This window comes from Neofelis nebulosa, chromosome 17 (genome assembly GCF_028018385.1).
Source record: "Neofelis nebulosa isolate mNeoNeb1 chromosome 17, mNeoNeb1.pri, whole genome shotgun sequence".
NCBI classification, from domain to species: Eukaryota; Metazoa; Chordata; class Mammalia; order Carnivora; family Felidae; genus Neofelis; species Neofelis nebulosa.
In genome coordinates, this window is record NC_080798.1 from 11,616,279 (window position 1) to 11,634,889 (window position 18,611).

General features: G+C 56.0%; 1 protein-coding gene across 5 annotated transcripts; it reads left to right on the plus strand.

Annotated features, from left to right (window-relative positions):
* The first annotated feature begins 58 nt into the window (after positions 1–58).
* Positions 59–16,749, plus strand: PPP1R13L (protein phosphatase 1 regulatory subunit 13 like). Of its 5 annotated transcripts, XM_058709690.1 has the most exons (15): positions 59–179; positions 1,292–1,572; positions 2,536–2,639; positions 5,741–5,817; positions 5,924–6,066; positions 6,445–6,958; positions 7,048–7,146; positions 7,230–7,321; positions 7,628–8,114; positions 9,252–9,715; positions 12,745–12,876; positions 12,959–13,092; positions 13,232–13,398; positions 14,955–15,154; positions 16,170–16,749. In XM_058709690.1, the coding sequence occupies exons 4-15, from the start codon at positions 5,763–5,765 to the stop codon at positions 16,206–16,208; spliced, it is 2,526 nt and encodes an 841-aa protein (XP_058565673.1). In that variant the 5' UTR covers positions 59–179; positions 1,292–1,572; positions 2,536–2,639; positions 5,741–5,762; the 3' UTR covers positions 16,209–16,749. The 5 variants fall into 5 exon arrangements, with proteins under 5 accessions (XP_058565673.1, XP_058565677.1, XP_058565672.1 ...); XM_058709694.1 differs by lacking the exon at positions 59–179 and having other exon boundaries at positions 871–1,572; positions 5,741–5,827; XM_058709689.1 differs by lacking the exon at positions 59–179 and having other exon boundaries at positions 871–1,572.
* Positions 16,750–18,611: the final 1,862 nt, after the last annotated feature.

The following is an 18,611-nucleotide window of genomic DNA, read 5'->3' on the forward strand; positions in this document are numbered from 1 at the left end:
AAAACAGCTGCTTGGCTCCTGGGCGGGAGTTAGCGCCTCATCAGGTCTCGGCGCATATCCCCCTCCATGTCTCGGACTTTAATTGCGCCAACGTCGCCTTAAAGGGGCAGCCACATTGGTAGCTTCTAACTCTTAAAGAGACAGGAAGGTCGATTGGTCTGAGATTCTTAAAGAGACAGGTAAGAGTGTAGGTTGGCAGGGCTGTGCTTTCAGTGTCACAATCCCTTCTTGGGAGGCCCAGATGCCTGGGAAATTCGGAACTTGAGTGGGACAGGTGGGAAAATGGAGAAATGGTGTAATTCCAACGGAGGGCGTTGAAGTACCAGCCAGGGGCGGGGCTTCTGGACTCCTAGGGCGCGGGAAACCTACAGGGAGGAGCCTGTGGGCTCCGAGGCGGGGCTTCCAGACGAGCTAATCACGCGTGGGGCGGTGCGGACTAAAGGGCGGGGTTTGTGGATCAAATGAGACGTATAGATGCCCCCGAGAATTTAGTCTAGTGCGTGGGGGACCTTCCTGTAAGGCTTTGAGGAAGAGAGAGGGAGTAGAAGGCTTAAGCAGCGCCCTTTCTCTGCCGGGGGGCGCGTGTAAACAGCGGCACGCGGCCGCGGATTTGGGGGTCGCATCCACGCCCCGTTCCACAGGGACCACACCGCTTGGGGCGGCGGGCGGAGCCGCGGGACGGCGGCTAGACAGGGTGACCCGACTGCATTCCTGGCCAGTGTGTCAGAGCCACTTCCCGCCCCCTCTGCCGTGATTTCGGATCCTATTCCACAATTGGGGCGTCCCTCCTTCTCTGGGTGTGAGCGGCTTCTCAGAGCGGAGGGAGGGTCAGGGGAAGGGAACGCGTTCCCTCAGCCCGGGATCACCAGACAGTTTCCCCAGCGTGGGCGAGACTCCGGGACTGCGGGCTCGGGACTACAATTCCCAGGGGGCGCAAGGAGGGGAGACGCCCGATGTCCATCGTGGAAGCTGCTGGGGATTGTAGTCCCAGCTAAGACTTTGGACTCTTGCTAGGAAATTGTATAAAGATCCAACCCATCCTTTTTACCGACGGGGAGATTGAGATTCAGAGATTCGAGGGGATACTGATTTAGCGAGGGTGTCTTCTCGACTTAGGGGCGGGGCATGTGAGTCTCCCCCAACCTCTAACCTTCTAACCCTTTAGTGGCGTCCAAATCTTCTTTCTAGGAGGGGGAAACTAAGCCTGGAGGGGTGGGACAGGGACTCAGGAGTCTGCCTCCTGCAGCCCCGGCGAGATTAAAGTCTGAATTCTATCTGCGTGGCCACATAGACCTCGGCTTCTGGACCTCGCCCTTCCTGTCTGTGAAATGGACTTTGGGTGATTCCCAATGGGAACGTCTCGAGAAGTCGGCCTACTGCCCCTGCAGGACTACAAGTCCCAAGGTGCTCGAGGCGACCCCTACTCCCCCTCCTCTCTGGGACCCGCCTCCCGTCTGCCGGAGTCACGTCGTCTAACCTGTTCCCGGCGCCTGCCCCGCCCCGTCCTCCGCTCCCCGCAGCCGGAGCCGGAGCCGGAGGAAGTCCCCCGGTGCCAGGATTTGCCCCGGATCCGTGAGTTCCACCCACCCCTGGGGTCCAGCGGCTCGGGGGGAGCCCGACACCGCGTCCCTGGGAGGACTGGGAGGGGACTCGGACACCGATTCCCAGGGCGGAATTGGGCGTTCGCAGATGCCAGGGTCCTTCGAAGGAAAGAACTCATATTCACTGGGCAGAAGGAAAGGGGACCCTGATGCCTGAGTTCTTGGGGTGGAGGGCTCGGACGCCGTGGTCCTGGGGGGACGCTGGAGCTGGGACTCCCGAGTTCCACGAATAGGGCGCTCTCGAAAGCCCGAGTCTTTGAGTAGAATTGGGAGTATCAGATCCCTGAGTCTTGGGCAGCAATGACAAGACTCGGACTTCTGGACCCTGGAAAGGGCGGCCATCCTTGCCGCTCTCCAGCTGCCTTCTCGACCAAGCCTCTAGGTCTCAAGGTAGAATTAGGAGTGGGATGGGGATAGTGGAACTCGGGTCCCTGGAATGTAGCAGGACAAGCCCCCGAGGTCCCCCTGGAGGCTAGGTTCCGGCGCTCCCTACACTTTCCGGCTCTGGGGTGGGGGCGAGGAGGGGAACCGAGGCAGCTCTCCAACCTCTGTGGGGCTGCGACATCGCCAACATATCATTAACCGGGGCGTCAGACCTGCCTAACCAGAGGAGGGACCTCCACCCCAGGGCGCCCCCTGGTGGGAGCGGGATCCTCCCATTACCCCACGGAGGTGGGAAATAACTTGGGGTTTGCAGAGGGGGTTCTGGAACCCAGGGCCGAATTCCAGAAGGTAGGATTGGATTGTGGGAGGCTTGCATGCCTGGGCCCTACGCAGTCATTGCACAGAGAGGACAGGGGTAAACTGAGGCTAAGAAGTCACACAGGTAGCAGAGTTGATTGGAGTTTGGCTTCCTCCTCTTTCTGCAGCCTGTCTGGGAGACGGGATTCCATCCATCCCCACCAGATTTTCTGACTAACCTTCTCTCTCCTAGGGCTCCTCGCCCTGACCCTGAGGTGAGAAATGTCACCTCCACCCCCATCTGTCTGACCTGAGGTTGTGTGGGAGATAAGCGAGGGATAGAGGCTAATTCTGGAGGTGTGTGTCTGTCCTTGAAGCCGGGGGAGGGCAGGGACCTGCACCTCCCTCTGTCTCCTCCCCCCCTCCGCCCCCATGAGTCATGTGATGGGATTAAACAAGGGGGTGGGGGAGGAAGGGGGTTCTGATGAGAGAGGGAAAGAACTTCCTAATGTCTGGGCTTGAAGGGCATTTGGTGATAGCTTGAGATGAAATTAAAAATAATAACCGTGGCTGCCAAGACAGAGCTCCCTGTGAGCCAGGCTCAGCGCTGATAGGTAGATGGGATGGTCCCCATTGTCTTACAGAAGTTTCGGGCAACTGCCCAAAGGTGCTTACTGACTCCACCCCAGGGAATGACTCCTCTCTACTCCACTGGGGAAACTAAGGCTGGCAGGCACAGCCCACATCCTGGGCTTTTGCCACCTTCTCTCTGGAATCTTCTCTCTCCCCATGCACCTCTGCCTAGATTACTGGGGATGACCACTAGCCAGAACTCACTAGTGACCGGAGAGGATTGAGGGCTTAGGAAGTCGAGACTCCAGAGGTCAAAACTCATGGCTTTTAGAATCTCAGAAAGAGCCGAACGGGCTCTCTTGTTGGGAGGGGGGAAAAAAAAAACCCAACAGATTACTCTGGGTCTTGAGCCCTCACTGTGTGCCAGATCCTATGTTATCTTAATGAACAGCCATGAAAAGTCCCTAATTAAGAATCCTATATGTGTGAACTTTATTTGGTGCCTGCATTGTTCTAAACGCTGTACCTAAATTATGTCACTCAAACCTCACACCCTTTTGAGGTGAAGGTATTAATTCCCCCATTATACACACGAGGTAACTGAGGCACAGAATATAACTAGCCCAGGGTAGAGACTTAGAGAGGGGAAAACCAAGTCCTAGAGAGGGTGGGGCCTCTCCCGGCGACAGTCAGTCCGGACGGAAATGTAGGATTTCAAGTAGGGTATTCCCAGCCTAGCCTGGCGCTCTGACTTGGTTCCCACTGCGGATGATTCCTCCAGGAAGCCCCCCGAGATCCTTAACCGCGAAGAACTTGGCTTGGCCGCGTGCACGAGGGCGGGGGAAAGGAGAGTTAGGGGTGGGAGGGGAGGGGAGGGGAGGAGTGGGAGTTGGGGTTAGAGGGTATCCTGGGGTGGATTGGAGTCCGCAGGAGGGGGAGCCGGGAGGTGGAAGTGGAGGGCAGGGACCTGGGAGCAGAGGCGCAGCCTGTACCGCCCTCGCGCCCCGCCCGCTCCCTCCCTCGCCCCCCACGCCTCGCCTGTCGCGGGAGGTGAGTGAGGCACCTGCCCGGGCCCGCAGCGCATTCCCGGGGTCTGAGCTCACTCGCTGTCCGTCCGCCTGCCCCGCCAGGTTCGGGCCGTGACCCAGAGCGCCCCCTGGCGGCCCGGACAACCCCTCTGCCCGCTCCAGCCCTGCGAGGGCCCCACGCCCAGCCTTGGCATTTCCTTAGAGCCAGAGGCTGTCAAGCATGGGATCTGAGAGCCTTAGAAATTTGGGAGTCCTGAAACCCCCAGAAGAACCTCTCACTGCCAGAATGCGCGCACTGGAGGCCGCATGGAGTTGTCCGTTTTTATATTTTAACAGACAAGAGTGTTTTCACGTGTGTCTGAGATTCTAAAGGCCCTGAGTTCTGATTCCTGTGGTTTCTACTTTCTGAGGCCTGAGTTCCCAGAGCCTTAATTCCTCTTGCAATCTCTGGCCACTTGGATCCTCACAATAGTTCTCTCTACCGTGCATTCAGCTAGACTTTTAGGACAGTGGAATCCTGGGATAGAGAGACCACAGTGCAGGAAGATGGAGACATCTAGGCTAGCAACACTGGAGAATTCTAGAATGTTCCAAAGATGGAATCTTGGGCTCAGGACTTTCAGACAGTAGACTTTCAAGCTGAGAGTTTTAGGCTCTGTAGAGCTTTAATTGCAGTCTCAAGGTCCTACCATTTCAGAATCTAGGCCTCTGAGAGATTGAAGAGGCCTCTGAGAATAGCTGATTGGCCTCCTCCTCCCACCGTTGGGGAAACTGAGGCCCGGGGAGTGGAAGGGACTTGTTGCCCAAAGTCACATGCTCCCAGCACACCCAGATGAACCACCAGCCCCAACAGGTTCTGTTCCGAGGCTTCCCAGAGGCCAGAATCAGCGTGCCCCAGCCTGCCCTGCTTCCCACGCCTGCACCTCCAAAGCGAAGGGGTTGGTGCAGACAGGGGAGGTGGCAAAGCTGGTGGGGCGTGGTGACTACCATGGGGATGGTCCTGGCTTGACCGGTTCCTCTGAACCCGTGACCACAGCAGCCCAGCCACCTCCCTATCCTTCCTGTTAACCCTGGGTCCCTGTGAACAAGGTCTACTCTGGGGAGAGGAAGCTGAGTTGGTCCCTGCCCTGTGGGGGACTTCCTGTCTGGTCGAGAGGACCCAGACTCACAAGTTAGGTCCAGGTGTGAAACCTAGTACTGCCGAGTGATGTTGAACAAATGTTTCGGAGCCCCACTTTCTGGCCTGCTACACTGATCGTGACCGTCAAGTGAGGGTGCAAAGCACTCAGCTCAGTTCTCCCAGGCGGTGGCCCCTCGACAAATAGTTGTTATTTCATTTCATTATGCCCTCGAGCCACTACACAGGCCCTGGCACACACTGTAGGTGATCGGTAGATAATTGATGAAGGAGTGATTCAACTCTCATTAGGACTGAGATAGAGAGATGGACAGTGAACTCTGCCCCGAGACTTCCAGGAAGATTTTAACGTTTTTATTTACTTTTGAGACCGAGAGAGAGACAGAGCATGAACGGGGGAGGGTCAGAGAGAGAGGGAGACACAGAGTCTGAAACAGGCTCCAGGCTCTGAGCTGTCAGCACAGAGCCCGACGCCGGGCTCGAACTCACGGACCGTGAGATCATGACCTGTGCCGAAGTCCCAAGCTTAACCGACTGAGCCACCCAGGCGCCCCCAGGAAGATTGGAAGGAGTTGGCATTTCCCAGCCAGGGAAGCGGAGGGGTATAGCGCTTCCAGTGGAAAAAATTAAGAGAGTAAAGGTGCCGTCCCCGCTCCTCAAGGACCCCTGGCTCCCTGCGGGCCGGGTCTGAGAAGGCTCTCTCCTCACACCCCACGCAGGCGCCCCGCTTCGGCCGGCACCATGGACAGCGAGGCATTCCAGAGCACCAGGGACCTTCTGGACCTGAACTTCCAGTGTGAGCTGGGGTAGGGGGCGGGGCTTGCCCGCAAGGGGCCCTCCAGGGTAGAGGCGGGGCTCTGCCCGCACGACCCGGGTCCTTACCGCCCTTCCCTTCTGCCCAGCGCTGGCCATGAGACACATGGACCTCAAACAGATGGAGCTGGACACGGCGGCGGCCAAGGTGGATGAACTGACCAAACAGTTGGAGTCGCTGTGGTCAGACTCGCCGACGCCTGTCGGCTCACAGGCGGGAGCCCCCTCTAGGGTGAGCCTCTTCGCCTTGGTCCCCACCTTGGCCCCCAAAGCCAGCTTCTTTCTGCCTGGAGTTCTGTCCCATAGGATTATAGAGTCTGTGGGCTATTTAAGGGCACCGGAAGGCGGGGACCAGTAGAAATGGACATCTAACAGGACCCTCGGAAGAACAGGGCCTTTTTCTAAGCGGCAGAAAGGCACTGTATGGGCTAGACTCGGCCCCAATTTCAGGGCTGTCTCACCAGTACCCCCTCACCAGGGCTCCCTGTGCCTGAATCTCCAGCGCCGGTCTAACTCCCCCGCGTGAATTTTCGATGACCTCTTTTGATCTTCTACTAACCCCCTCGACTAATGTCTCCTTTGCCCCCTCAATGTGCGGGCCTCCCCACAGCTGTCCCGGTACAGCTCCAGCCCGGTCCCCGAGCACTTTAGCAGCCGTGGGTCTCCCCGGAAGGCGGCCACCGACGGCGCAGACACCTCCTCTTTCGGACGCTCCGAGAACGCCCCGGCTTTGCTCCCCTACAGCCCGCTGTCCCCTAAAGGCCGGCCTTCGTCACCGCGCACCCCGCTCTACCTGCAGCCGGATGCCTACGGCAGCCTGGACCGCGCGCCCTCGCCCCGGCCCCGCGCCTTCGATGGCGCAGGCGGCCCCCTCGGCCGTGCGCCCTCCCCGCGGCCCGGATCGGGCCCGCTCCGCCAGCAGGGTCCCCCCACGACCTTCGACTTCCTGGGCCGCACCGGCTCCCCGCGTGGCAGCCCCCTGGCCGAAGGGCCCCAGGCCTTCTTCCCAGAGCGCGGGCCCTCGCCACGCCCCCAGACCTCAGCCTACGATGCGCCTGTCGCTTTTGGGAGCCCCCTACTGGGCGCGGGCGGCAGCGCTTTCGCCCCGCCTCTGCGCGCTCAAGGTGAACCAGGGGCCCTATTTGGGGGATGGGAGGGACGCGGGCCTGGGACCAGCCTCCCGCCATATCCCCCATTTGCAACTTCTCCCTAGACGACTTAACGCTGCGCCGGCGGCCCCCCAAAGCCTGGAATGAGTCTGACCTGGACGTGGCGTACGAGAAGAAGCCTTCGCAGACAGCGAGCTATGAACGTGAGTGGTGGGAGGCCAGAGGAGCGGAGGGGGGTGGGGGGCGGAGAGGTGTCCCCCAGACCCTAATGACTCCCGCCTTGCAGGCCTGGACGTCTTCTCGCGGCCTGCTTCACCAGGCCTGCAGCTGTTACCCTGGAGAGAAAGCAGCCTGGACGGGCTGGGGGCCACCAGCAAGGTGAGAGGCTGCCGGGGAGGGGGCTGGTGGGCAGGGGCCAGGAATGAGGCTAGGACCAGCTCCCACTCCCGGCTGCAGCCCCCAGTTTCCGTGCCTTCCACCCTAAGCTTTTCCTTCTTCATCCTGGATTTCTGACCCTCTCCCTGACCCTCTTTCCCTCACCCCCTCTGCCTTCCCTCCCCTTCTCTCCCTTCTGACCTTCTACCCTTACCTCCCTCCCCCTTCTGCCTCCTCCTTTATCATTCTTTGTCCCTAACTGCCTCCCACCTGAGCCCCTTCTTTCCTCCTTGCCTCTTTCTCCCCCAGGACAACCTCACCAGTGCCACTCTGCCCCGAAACTACAAGGTCTCCCCTCTGGCCAACGACCGGCGTTCCGATGTGGGCGGCTACCGCAGATCCCTGGGCTCCGCGGGGCCATCAGGCACTTTGCCCCGCAGCTGGCAGCCTGTTAGCCGCATCCCCATGCCTCCTTCCAGCCCCCAGCCCCGCAGTTCCCCGCGCCAGCGTCCCATCCCCCTCAGCATGATATTCAAGCTGCAGAATGCCTTTTGGGAGCACGGGGCCAGCAGGGCCATGCTCCCGGGCTCCCCCATCTTCTCCCGAGCACCCCCGCCTAAGCTGCCTCCCCAGCCCCAGGTGCCCCTTCAGCCCCAGCCGCCCCCCCAGCCCCAGCCCCAGCCCCAGCCTCTGCCCCAGCCCCAGCCCCAGCCCCAGCCCCAGCCTCAGCCCCAGCCTCAGCCCCCCGCCCCAGCCCCCCAACCTCCCCAACAAACTTGGGCCCCTGTGAGCGAAGGTGAGTCAACAGTGGGGGGGCCCAGAGGGCTGGTTAGAGGGAGGACACTTGGCTGGAGACCAGAACAGCTGGGGGAGACATCAAAGCCAAACACCCGTTTCCGGACATTGTCCCTACAGAGAGCTAGGCTACAGGAGCTTGGGAATTTGCTCGGGAGCTAGGGACAGCACAGTGGTTAAGCATGGACCCTGGAATCCGACTGCCTGGCTCTGTGCTGTGTGACGTCGGGCAAGTCACTTAACGTCTCTGGACCTCAATTTCCTTGAGTGTAAAAGGTGATAGAGCCCATCTCACTCAGATATGGTATTAGATTATTTAATCCGTATAAAGTCATTAAAATAGGGCCTGATGTATAGGAAGTTCTCGATAGCTATTGTATTATAATCATTAACGTGTGTGTGTGTGTGTGTGTGTGTGTGTGTGTGTGTGTGTGACTAGCACAGAGCCTAGAGTGAAAGCGAAATGGGTTTAGAGCTCCTTTCCACCACGGACTTGCTGTATGACTCAGGATACATGAGCTAACCTATCCGAGCTTCTGTTTTGTCGTCTGTGAAGACGGATTAAGGGTCTCTACGTCGTAGATTGTGATGGGCGTTCAGTGGAGTAATGTGTGTACGGAGTGATCGTTACTATTTCTACCTGCTCTAGACGCTCTGATAGAGAGGGATCAGACCAAGAAGAGACCATCAAGCGCCAGGATTGAGTATTCTGCCTGAGAGGGTAGGCGAGGAAGGTCTTAGAATCTTCGAAAGTCAAATCTATCACAATGGCAGGGCACACGATTCAGAAGTCAGAGAGCACTGAGTTCAAATCCCAAGCATGTGGCTTTGGGCAACTGACCACCCCCTCCGAGGCTCAGCTTCTCTTTCTGTGATAAGAAGATGATAGTAATACCTACCTCACAAAGCAGTGGTGAGAATTCAGTAAGGCAGGCGCGTGCTAAGCACTCGACACGCGGGAGATGTCACAATTGGCTGGTATTCGCCGCTCATAGAAAGTAGCCCAGAGACAGCAAGGAACTGCCCCGGGGGTCACACAGCAAATCAGATGCTGGCTGCAGGTCCTGGAGGTTGTGGGGAGGGGGTCTTGGGGTTCTCCCAGGGATTCACCCTCTGATGGGCTTCTTGTTCCTTCTAGGCTCTCCCAAACCTCCCCCTGAGCTGGAGCCAGAGCCGGACCTGGAAGGGCTGCTGACGCCAGTGCTGGAGGCCGGGGACGCGGATGAAGGCACTGTAACTCGGCCCCTCAGCCCCACGAGGCTGCAGCCTGCACTGCCACCCGAGGCACAGTCGGTGCCCGAGCTAGAGGAGGTGGCCCGGGTGCTGGCAGAGATACCCCGGCCCCTCAAACGCAGGGGCTCCATGGAGCAGAGCCCAGCTGTGGCCCTGCCCCCCACCCACAAGAAACAATACCAGCAGATCATCAGCCGCCTCTTCCATCGCCACGGGGGGCCCGGGGGGCCCGGGGGGCCTGAGCCCGACCTGTCCCCCATCACTGAGGCGTCCGAGGCCAGGGCAGGGCCCCCTGCTCCTGCCCCACCAGCGCCCGTACCACCCCCGGCCCTGCCCCAGCTCAGCCCATCAGACCAGCTACAGAGCATGGTAAGTAACACAGGAGGAAACAGGGGTATGTTAGCACGGGGAAGCGCCCTTTCCCTTTTAGGGCAGAACCTGGACGTGGCACACATCACATCTGCCTCTTCCAACTGGCCAGGAACCCAGGTGCAAGGGAGGCTGGGAAATGTAGTCTTTAATCTAGGCGCGCCTGCGTTCTGATGACAGGGAGGACGTATAAGGGGAGGCATTCGGAAGCCTTGGCCACACAGAGACTTTCTCTGCTCCTCTCCGATAACCTGCCCCCCCCCCCCCCCCCCCCCCCGAGGGCATCCCTTCGGGAATCTTGGGAGTCTTACAACCTGGAAATGAGTGTATCTTGGCACAACAGCGGGTCTATTCCGGGACCTGAAAAGCCTGCCTGAATCAAAGTATTCCCCGTTTCTCTCCCCGGTTGCTGCACAGGCTCATGTCTGCATTCTCTGGGGATCCGCTCTCTCCTGTCAGACCTCAGCAAGCCTGTGCCATGGCTAGAAATGCGCCCCCGCCCAAGACCCCAAATGACCTCTGAGTTCAAGCCCATGGTGTCCTCGGACGCCACTCAGAGCTTCTTTCATTCAAAACTGCAAGAGCAAGTCTCTGGTCCCTGAGGCTGTGGGTGTCGTGATTAAGTTCATCAGCTGCAGAGCTGGGCTGCCTGGGTTCAAATCCCAGCTCCACGGCATTTATCAGCTGGGCAACCTGAGGCAAGATACTTAGCCTCTCTGGACCTCAGTTTCTTCATCTGTAAAATGGCGGGGTCGGGGGGAAGGTGGGCGCGGAGAATAACCACAGGGTCGCTGTAAGGATTAAGCACGTAGTGCTTAGAATAGTGCCTGGCACTTAACTGGTAACTACTATTATCATTGTTAGCTTTTGACCGGGGGATGGATGGTCTCCTGCTGAATTTGGTCCAGTCCCTGCATCTTGGCTTGGGGTGGGCGGGTGTAGTCACATAGAACAGTCCTGTTCCCTCAGTGTGGATGGACGGAGAGAGGGGAACGATTCCCGGAGAAGAAGCAGGGACCGGATAGACACCCCAAAATGCCTATTCCCAAGCCCCCCTGGGGGCGGAGCCAAGATTCAGGATCTTGAAATCAAGAATGGAAGAATGACAACGTCTTGAAATGACCTCATCATAGAATCACAAAGTCTTGGCCACAGAGAGACCTGAAAACTCACAGAATTCAAGAGTTAAATCTTGTTATCAGTCTCAGAACAGTGAAATTTCAGAACCCTCGGGCACTGAAGTTTTGAAGAACAGGATCTTAGAATTTAAGTCAGTAACACACCAGGAAATCACAGATTAGTGCACGAATACGCTGTAATACAGAATTCTATTTTTTTTTAAGATTTTATTATTTTATTTTATTTTTCATTAATTTTTTTGGTAATGTTTATTTATTTTAGAGAGACAGAGAGACAGAGCATGAGCAGGGAAGGGGCAGAGAGAGAGAGGGAGACACAGGATCCGAAGCGGGCTCCAGGCTTTGAGCTGTCAGCACAGAGCCCGACGCGGGGCTCGAACTCACGAACCGTGAGATCATGACCTGAGCCAAAGTCATGCGCTTAACCGACTGAGCCACCCAGGAGCCCCTTTTTATTTTATTTTTATTTTATTTTATTTTATTTTATTTTATTTTATTTTATTATTTTATTTTAAAGAGGGGGTAGGAAAGGGGCAGAGGGAGAGAGAGAATCTCAAGCAATCTCCACGCCCAGCACAGAGCCTGATGTGGGATTCGAACCCACAACTCTGGGATCATGACGCTAGCTGAAATCAAGAGTCAGATGCTCAACCAACTGAGCCACCCAGGTGCCCCAAAGATTTTATTTTATTTTTTACATTTTTTAAATGTTTTATTTTTATTTTTGAGAGACAGAGTATGAGCAGGGGAGGGGCAGAGAGAGAGGGAGACAGAATTCGAAGCAGGCTTCAGGCTCTGAGCTGTCAGCACTGGGCCCCACTTGGGGCTCGAATTCACAAACTGTGACATCATGACCTGAGCTGAAGTCGGACACTTAACTGAGCCACCCAGGCACTTCCAAAGATTTTTATTTTTTATTTTATTTTTTACACCCAACATGGGGCTTGAACTCACAAACCCAAGATCAAGAGTTGCATGGTTTACACACTGAGCCAAGCAGGTGCCTCCAGAATTATATTTTAAATGAATATTTTCCACTAGAAAGGAATACACAAACACCATACTAAGCAGGAGGAAATAGATAAAAGAATAAAGAGGCCAAAATCACAGCAGTCAGAGAGAACAAGGATTAACACTGAGTATTTCCTTCCAATCTTTTGGAAGAAATTCTAAACTTAAAATATTAAAGTTCCCAATCATAGAATCTTAGGAATGTGACATCCTGGGTCTTCAGCAATTTGAAATGGCATAGCTTAGCATTCCTGGACTCAACATTGGAAATCTGACATATAGCTGCACATCAGAGAATTTTGGAAACCAGTGGCTCTTGGGATCTCCGAATTCCAGGATCTTGACATCATTGACATCAAAGACCAGAATCACAAATGCTATGTGCTCAGAATAAACGAATCTTGTAGGAGGATACTTGAACATCAAAAACAAGAAAGCAGAAGGAATAATAGGATAAATATTCTAATTCCGAACATCCGGAATTAACACTGGGCAACCTGTTGTCCGTGCGTTTCACAGCATTTATGTTTTATAAAAGAAATAAGACTGCGGGTGGGTTGACTATCTGGCTTCCACAATCAACAACTCCATGGTCTCCCAGCTTCCTCTCAGTTCTCAGGGCCCAGGATTCCATAATCACCAGATTCCCTGACAATTGTAGGGAACCAAAGGCTGTAGAACTGAGGGATCCTACCCCCGCCCCGCCCCCACCCCGCCCTCTGGACTCAGGCTCTGTACCTCCCTGTCCTCCAATCCCAGCCTTCACCTCTGTCTAGTTGGACGACCTGGGGCAGCTACCGTCGTCTATTTTCCCCTTTGAGTAATGGGTATATTAACAAACTCTCCCAAGTCACTGAAGCCCCCCTCCCTGTCCCCCAGGAGACGCGCTCGGTGCTGCGGAAGGCGGGCTCCCCGCGCAAGGTCCGCCGCGCCCGCCTCAACCCGCTTGTGCTCCTGCTGGACGCCGCGCTGACCGGGGAGCTGGACGTGGTGCAGCAGGCAGTGAAGGAGGTGAGTGTTGCCGAAGTGCAGGGCCGGCGGGGTGGAGGCTGGGGGACGCGGGACTGAGTCTCTGCGTCCCCCGTCCGCCCAGATGAACGACCCCAGCCAGCCCAACGAGGAGGGCATCACGGCTCTGCACAACGCCATCTGCGGCGCCAACTACCCCATCGTGGACTTCCTCATCGCGGCTGGGGCCAACGTCAACTCCCCTGACAGCCACGGCTGGTGAGCCCAGACCCGCACGGGGCCGGGGGGGGGGGGGGGGGGGCGGGGCGGGAGGGGGGCAGGACGGCGCTGCAGGTTAACGCACCTGCAGGGGGCGGGGGGCGCGTGCACGGCCTCTCACGCACGCCTCCCCACCTAGGACACCTTTGCACTGCGCCGCGTCCTGCAACGACACGGCGATCTGCACGGCGCTGGTGCAGCACGGCGCAGCAATCTTCGCCACCACGCTCAGCGACGGCGCCACGGCGATCGAGAAGTGCGACCCCTACCGCGAGGGTTACGCCGATTGCGCCACTTACCTGGCAGGTGCGAGGCAGCGCTGGGACGCCTCGGTGGGACGAAGGGGGTCGTGGGGACTGGGCCACGCAGCCAGCAGTCGGGGAGGGGAAGGAGGCAGGCCGCCAATCACAGGAGAGAAGACGTGGGGGCTGCACCAATCAAGTGGCAGGATCGCAGCAGAAGGGCAGTGGGACGGACCACCGAGGGATGGGGTGGGGGACAGGGCCTCCCACCGGGCAGGTGCAGGCTGGGTGTGTGGGGTGAGCAGACTGCGCCAACCTCGAGGGATGCGGGGACATGGGCACTCTGCCATGCAGGCTGGACCCCTGTGCGGATATGAGCGGTCTTGCAAATGGCACTGCTCACCTGCTTTCTTGCGTGCGGGCGTGGGCAGTTGGACGTTCCAACTATGCCATCTGCCTGGCATAGGGCTGAGCAGGTGAGCTGTGCTGCCAGTGGGAGATACAGTGCCACACAGCTGGCAGGTGAGCAAGCCATGGCTTCTGGGGAGGGGCTTGGGGACTCTTCCGCGTGTAGTGAGACGTGAGGCTTACCTCACGAGAGGGGCCACATCACCTAACCAGGTGACGGGAGGAAGTAGGCAGCAATGGCATGGGGGTGTGAATAGCCTCTGTATTGCACACCCGGGCAAACTGTATCATAGGGTGGGGTTGGGGACGTCACAGAGTCGGCGTCAGGCAGGCTCTAGGACCTGGGGGTGGGACAGTACTTTTGAGAGGTGAGCCTCTACACGACAGCCTGCTGTCTGTGCCACCCGGCGGCAGAAAGTGGACAGGGGCCACGGGGCTTATGGTGAGCAAGGGCAGACGGGGAGTGCCCTGTCATCGGGCCATTACACCTTTGTGCAGGTAGGTGGAGCCTATGAGATGTGAAGACCGTAGGCTCCGCCTGGGAGAGTTCGGGAGGGGAGGAGAAACTGGAACACAGTGGACTGAACCACTGGAGAGAGGGGGCATGCTGGACTGTACCATTGGGAAAGGGGGTTAAATTCTTGAGGGAAATTGTACCCCTTAAGGGGGGGGGCAGAGGCGGGGGCGGGTGGGCTGTACCCTCGGGAGAAGTTATCGCATCCTCTTTGGAGACTTTGCCCCTCGGGGAGGGGGAAGCCATGTGGACTCGCCATCTGGAAAGGGGGAGATGGGACCACTTAAGGGGGAGGAAGGGAAAGGCTGTACCATCGGAAGGAGGGGTTGAGAAGAGAGACTGTAAACTTAAGTAGGGGAGGGGGGTGGTGCACGGACGACTGTACCTCTGGGAGGGACTTAACGATGTACGGGAGGGGTGGGGAGCACTGATCTTGCCTTGGGGTTGGACACCCAGTTGGATGCACCCCGATGTTCTCGAATTTTAGAGACTGCGGGGCCCTGGCGGCCGACTCCAGCTCAGGCGCCGGGCTCTAGGCAGGGAGACACAGCTTTGCAGGTGGCTCATCCCTCAGCTGGGGCGGCGCCAAATCCCAGGGACTTTCCCTGTCCTCGGCGTGTCTCGTGTCCCTGAGTGTCCTTGCCCCCCCCTCCCCCCCTCCCCCGTGCGCTCACGATCCCTGCCGTTTTATGTTTCAGACGTGGAGCAGAGTATGGGGCTGCTGCACAACGGCGTCGTGTACGCCCTCTGGGACTACAGCGCCGAGTTCGGGGACGAGCTGTCCTTCCGGGAGGGCGAGTCTGTCACCGTGCTGCGCAGGGACGGGCCAGAGGAGACAGACTGGTGGTGGGCCTTGCTGCATGGCCAGGAGGGCTACGTACCTCGTAACTACTTCGGGGTGAGCCCGGAAGAGAGGTTGTGGGGGCTTCCTGGGGCTATTTGGGGAAAGGGGTGATTCCACAGGAAAAAGGGGCAAGAGGGACAGTCGTTATACCGGGGCGGCGGGGGGGGGGGGGGGCGGCGAGGGAGGTCAGAAGAACCCATTAGGGTTCGTGGGGAGACGAGGAAAAGCCCATTATAGTAACGGGAGAGGTAAAGAAAAGCCCCCTCCTCATGGCCTTTCGTGGGGGAACTCCCCAGCGCTGCCTTAGTAGCTTGAGCAGAACTCAATCAAATATTTTTATTATCATCCCTAATAATATTACTGGGAGGTAAGGAAGAATTTTTTGTTTTTCAGTTTTAATGTTTATTTATTTGTTTTGAGAGAGAGCGCAGGGGAGGGGCAGAGAGAGAGGGAGAGCGAGAGACTCCCAAGCCGGATTGCACTCTCACCAAGAGTCGGATGCCCAACCAACTGAGCCACCCAGGCGCCCCAAGGAAGAATGTATTTTAGCCAAGGGAAGGGGTGAAAAATACCCTGTTAGTAACGGGGGATGTTACAGACGAGTATGTTACTGGCCTGGGGGTTGGGGCAGGTTTCCCTACGCCGCACTGGGCAGGGAGACGAAGACTCCATTAGTAAAACTATCGTAGGGTTGCGGGAGGTTCTAGTCAAGGGAGGAGACCAGGAAGATCCCATTATATTCCCAGGGGAGAAGATTCCTTTAATTGGGGGACAGGTGGAGGCGGGTCCCAACCAGACCCCATGGGGGCAGTAGGTGTTTCCTTCGTGCCCGAATGGAAAACTCCATTCCAGTTCATCACCTGGGCGGCTGACCTAAGTCATCATCTGGTGCTTGGTCGTGACAGGGACCTCGGGGATTCTGAGGTGGTTTGGGAGATGCCGGAGTCCTCGGATGGGAGGGGAGGGTGGAGACGGCCCACCTGTTTCCGGGGCGGGTGACTCCATTAAGTTTGGGGGTGGGACGAGGGAGTGAGAGTTCCTGGTGTCTAAAGATCCTGTCTTCCCTCAGCTCTTCCCCAGGGTGAAGACCCAGAGGAATAAGGTCTAGCTGGAGAGGAGGACGTTTCCAGGGGAGACAGGAGGAAGCGTCCCTGCCTTTGCTCCAGACCTGTCCCTCAGTAACTGCTGCCTCTCCTTGGGCCCCAAGCCCTACAGGGGTGGGGTCCTCACCTCCAGCTCTCTGCTTCCCCGGAAGCCCAGGGGAGAAGGAGAACCTCAGCCTAGAAACTGTCATTGCCGTGGGAGGTCACGATGGGGCTGGGAATCATTGGAGGCAAGAGACACCCCCCCTCCCCTCCATTTGTCAAATCAGATTCCGTCCCAAGTGCCTCCTATTCCTGCTGCCACCCCCTCCCACCCCCTCAACACAAGCCAACACCCCAGCCTAGGAGAGCCTGTGATGTGTCGCCTCCACTGGATTTCCCTGGGAGTCACCTCTGCCCCCACCTCCCCAGGGCTAGGAGAGACACCCTGGTCTCTACCCGGACCCCTGCCACCACCTCTCCCCAGTCAAGTGCCTTCACACAGTGCTGGTTTTATAACCAGATGGGGAAGTTTTTCCTTATAAATAAAGGTAGTTTGCACAGGAATTGGTTCCTCTCTCTTCGGATCCCCTTCTGACTTAATAAGAGCTCATCATTGTTACTGTATTTTCACACCAGTATTCAGGTAGCCCCTTTCTAAAGGATTTCTCCCTCCTGTAAATCCAATCCTTCCTCCTCCAAGCACCCCTGGGTCTTTTGTCTGTTTTCTTTGGTGGGAGGCGGGGGCCTTTTTGGTCTTTGGGGGTTTTGTTTGTTTTGGTAGTGTCTTGCTCTTTCATATTTTGGATTCTTCCTTTATGTCTTTAACCATTTTAAGCTTAGTTATTTTATAATGTATGTTTGATAATACTATCATCTGAAGTTTGGAGCCATCTAGTTCTAGAATTTGCTGGGTCCCGCTTTGGATTCTGTGTCTCCCTCCCTCTCTGTTCCTCCTCCGCTCATGCTCTATCTCCTTTTCTCCCTCTTAAAAATAAATAAACATGAAAAAATAAATAAATTTTAAAAAAGGGGTGCCTGGGTGGCTCAGTCGGTTAAGCATCCAACTTCGGCTCAGGTCATGATCTCACGGTTCGTGGGTTCCAGCCCCACCTTGGGCTCTGTGCTGACAGCTCAGAGTCTGGAGCCTGCTTCGGATTCTGTGTCTCCCTCTCTCTCTCTGCCCCTCCCCCGCTTGCACTCTGTCTCTCTCTGTCTCTCAAAAATGAATAAACGTTAAAAAGTGTTTTTAATTAAATAAAAATTAAGGATTGCTTCTCAGTCACACTGGCCACTTTTCTCGTGCTCAGTAGCCGTGCGTGGCTGGTGCCTACCATTTTGGGCAGTGCAGATGGAGAACATTTTCATTATCCCAGAAAGTTCTCTCGGATACAGCTGATACACAGAATTTCTAGAAGCTCCATGGTGCCTCTTCGCAGTTAACCACAGTTGGGACTTTTATCACTACTGATTAGTTTTCGTGAATATACTTTAAAAATCAAACTGTACTGGGGCATCTATCTGGCTCAGTCAGAAGAACATGAGATTCTTGGTCTTGGGGTTGTGAGTTTGAGCTCCATGTTGGATATAGAGATTACTGAAAAAAGAAATCAAACTGTACTAAAATATGAAAAAAAAAAAACAGTCCTATGTACTGTCTTTCCCCACTCCCCTCTGCTCGCCAGAGGCAACCACTTTCAACGACTTTACCAGTTTCTTCTAGTATTTTCTTCCATGTTTCTAAATATGCTGACACTGCTATTTCGTGATAGCCAATTTTAGGCATTCTCTACTGACTTCCTACTACAGTAGGTGAGGCTTGAGCTCGTGCTGACCCAGTTTCCCTCTCCCAACGAAATCATGTCATAATTTTTATATCAATGTTTTTTTTTTTTTTTAATTTTTTTTCAACGTTTTTTATTCATTTTTGGGACAGAGAGAGACAGAGCATGAACGGGAGAGGGGCAGAGAGAGAGGGAGACACAGAATCGGAAACAGGCTCCAGGCTCCGAGCCATCAGCCCAGAGCCTGACGCGGGGCTCGAACTCACGGACCGCGAGATCGTGACCTGGCTGAAGTCGGACGCTTAACCGACTGCGCCACCCAGGCGCCCCTATATCAATGTTTTTTACAATATGATATGTAAATGTTTTCATTGCAGAGCCATGTAATATACTAGCATTTTCTTTCTCAAACTTTAAAATTGAGAATTAAGAATTACCTTAATTTTAGATGCACCTATATATACTTAATATTTTTCTTTTTCTTTCTAAAAAAATGTTTATTTATTTTGAGGGGGGAGGGGCAGAGAGACGGAGAGAGAGAATCCTAAACAGGCTCCATGCTGTCAGTATAGAGCCTGTCATGGGGCTTGAACTCATGAACCATGAGATCATGACCTGAGCCAAAATCAACAGAGGGTTAATGAC

Bases quoted from the DNA above. Each gene is read 5' to 3' on its own strand.
- PPP1R13L (XM_058709690.1), top strand. From the start codon at position 5,763: ATGGACAGCGAGGCATTCCAGAGCACCAGGGACCTTCTGGACCTGAAC. The intron at 6,959-7,047 runs GTGAACCAGGGG...ACTTCTCCCTAG, and splicing joins CCCGCCTCTGCGCGCTCAAG to ACGACTTAACGCTGCGCCGG. The intron at 7,147-7,229 runs GTGAGTGGTGGG...CCCGCCTTGCAG, and splicing joins GCAGACAGCGAGCTATGAAC to GCCTGGACGTCTTCTCGCGG.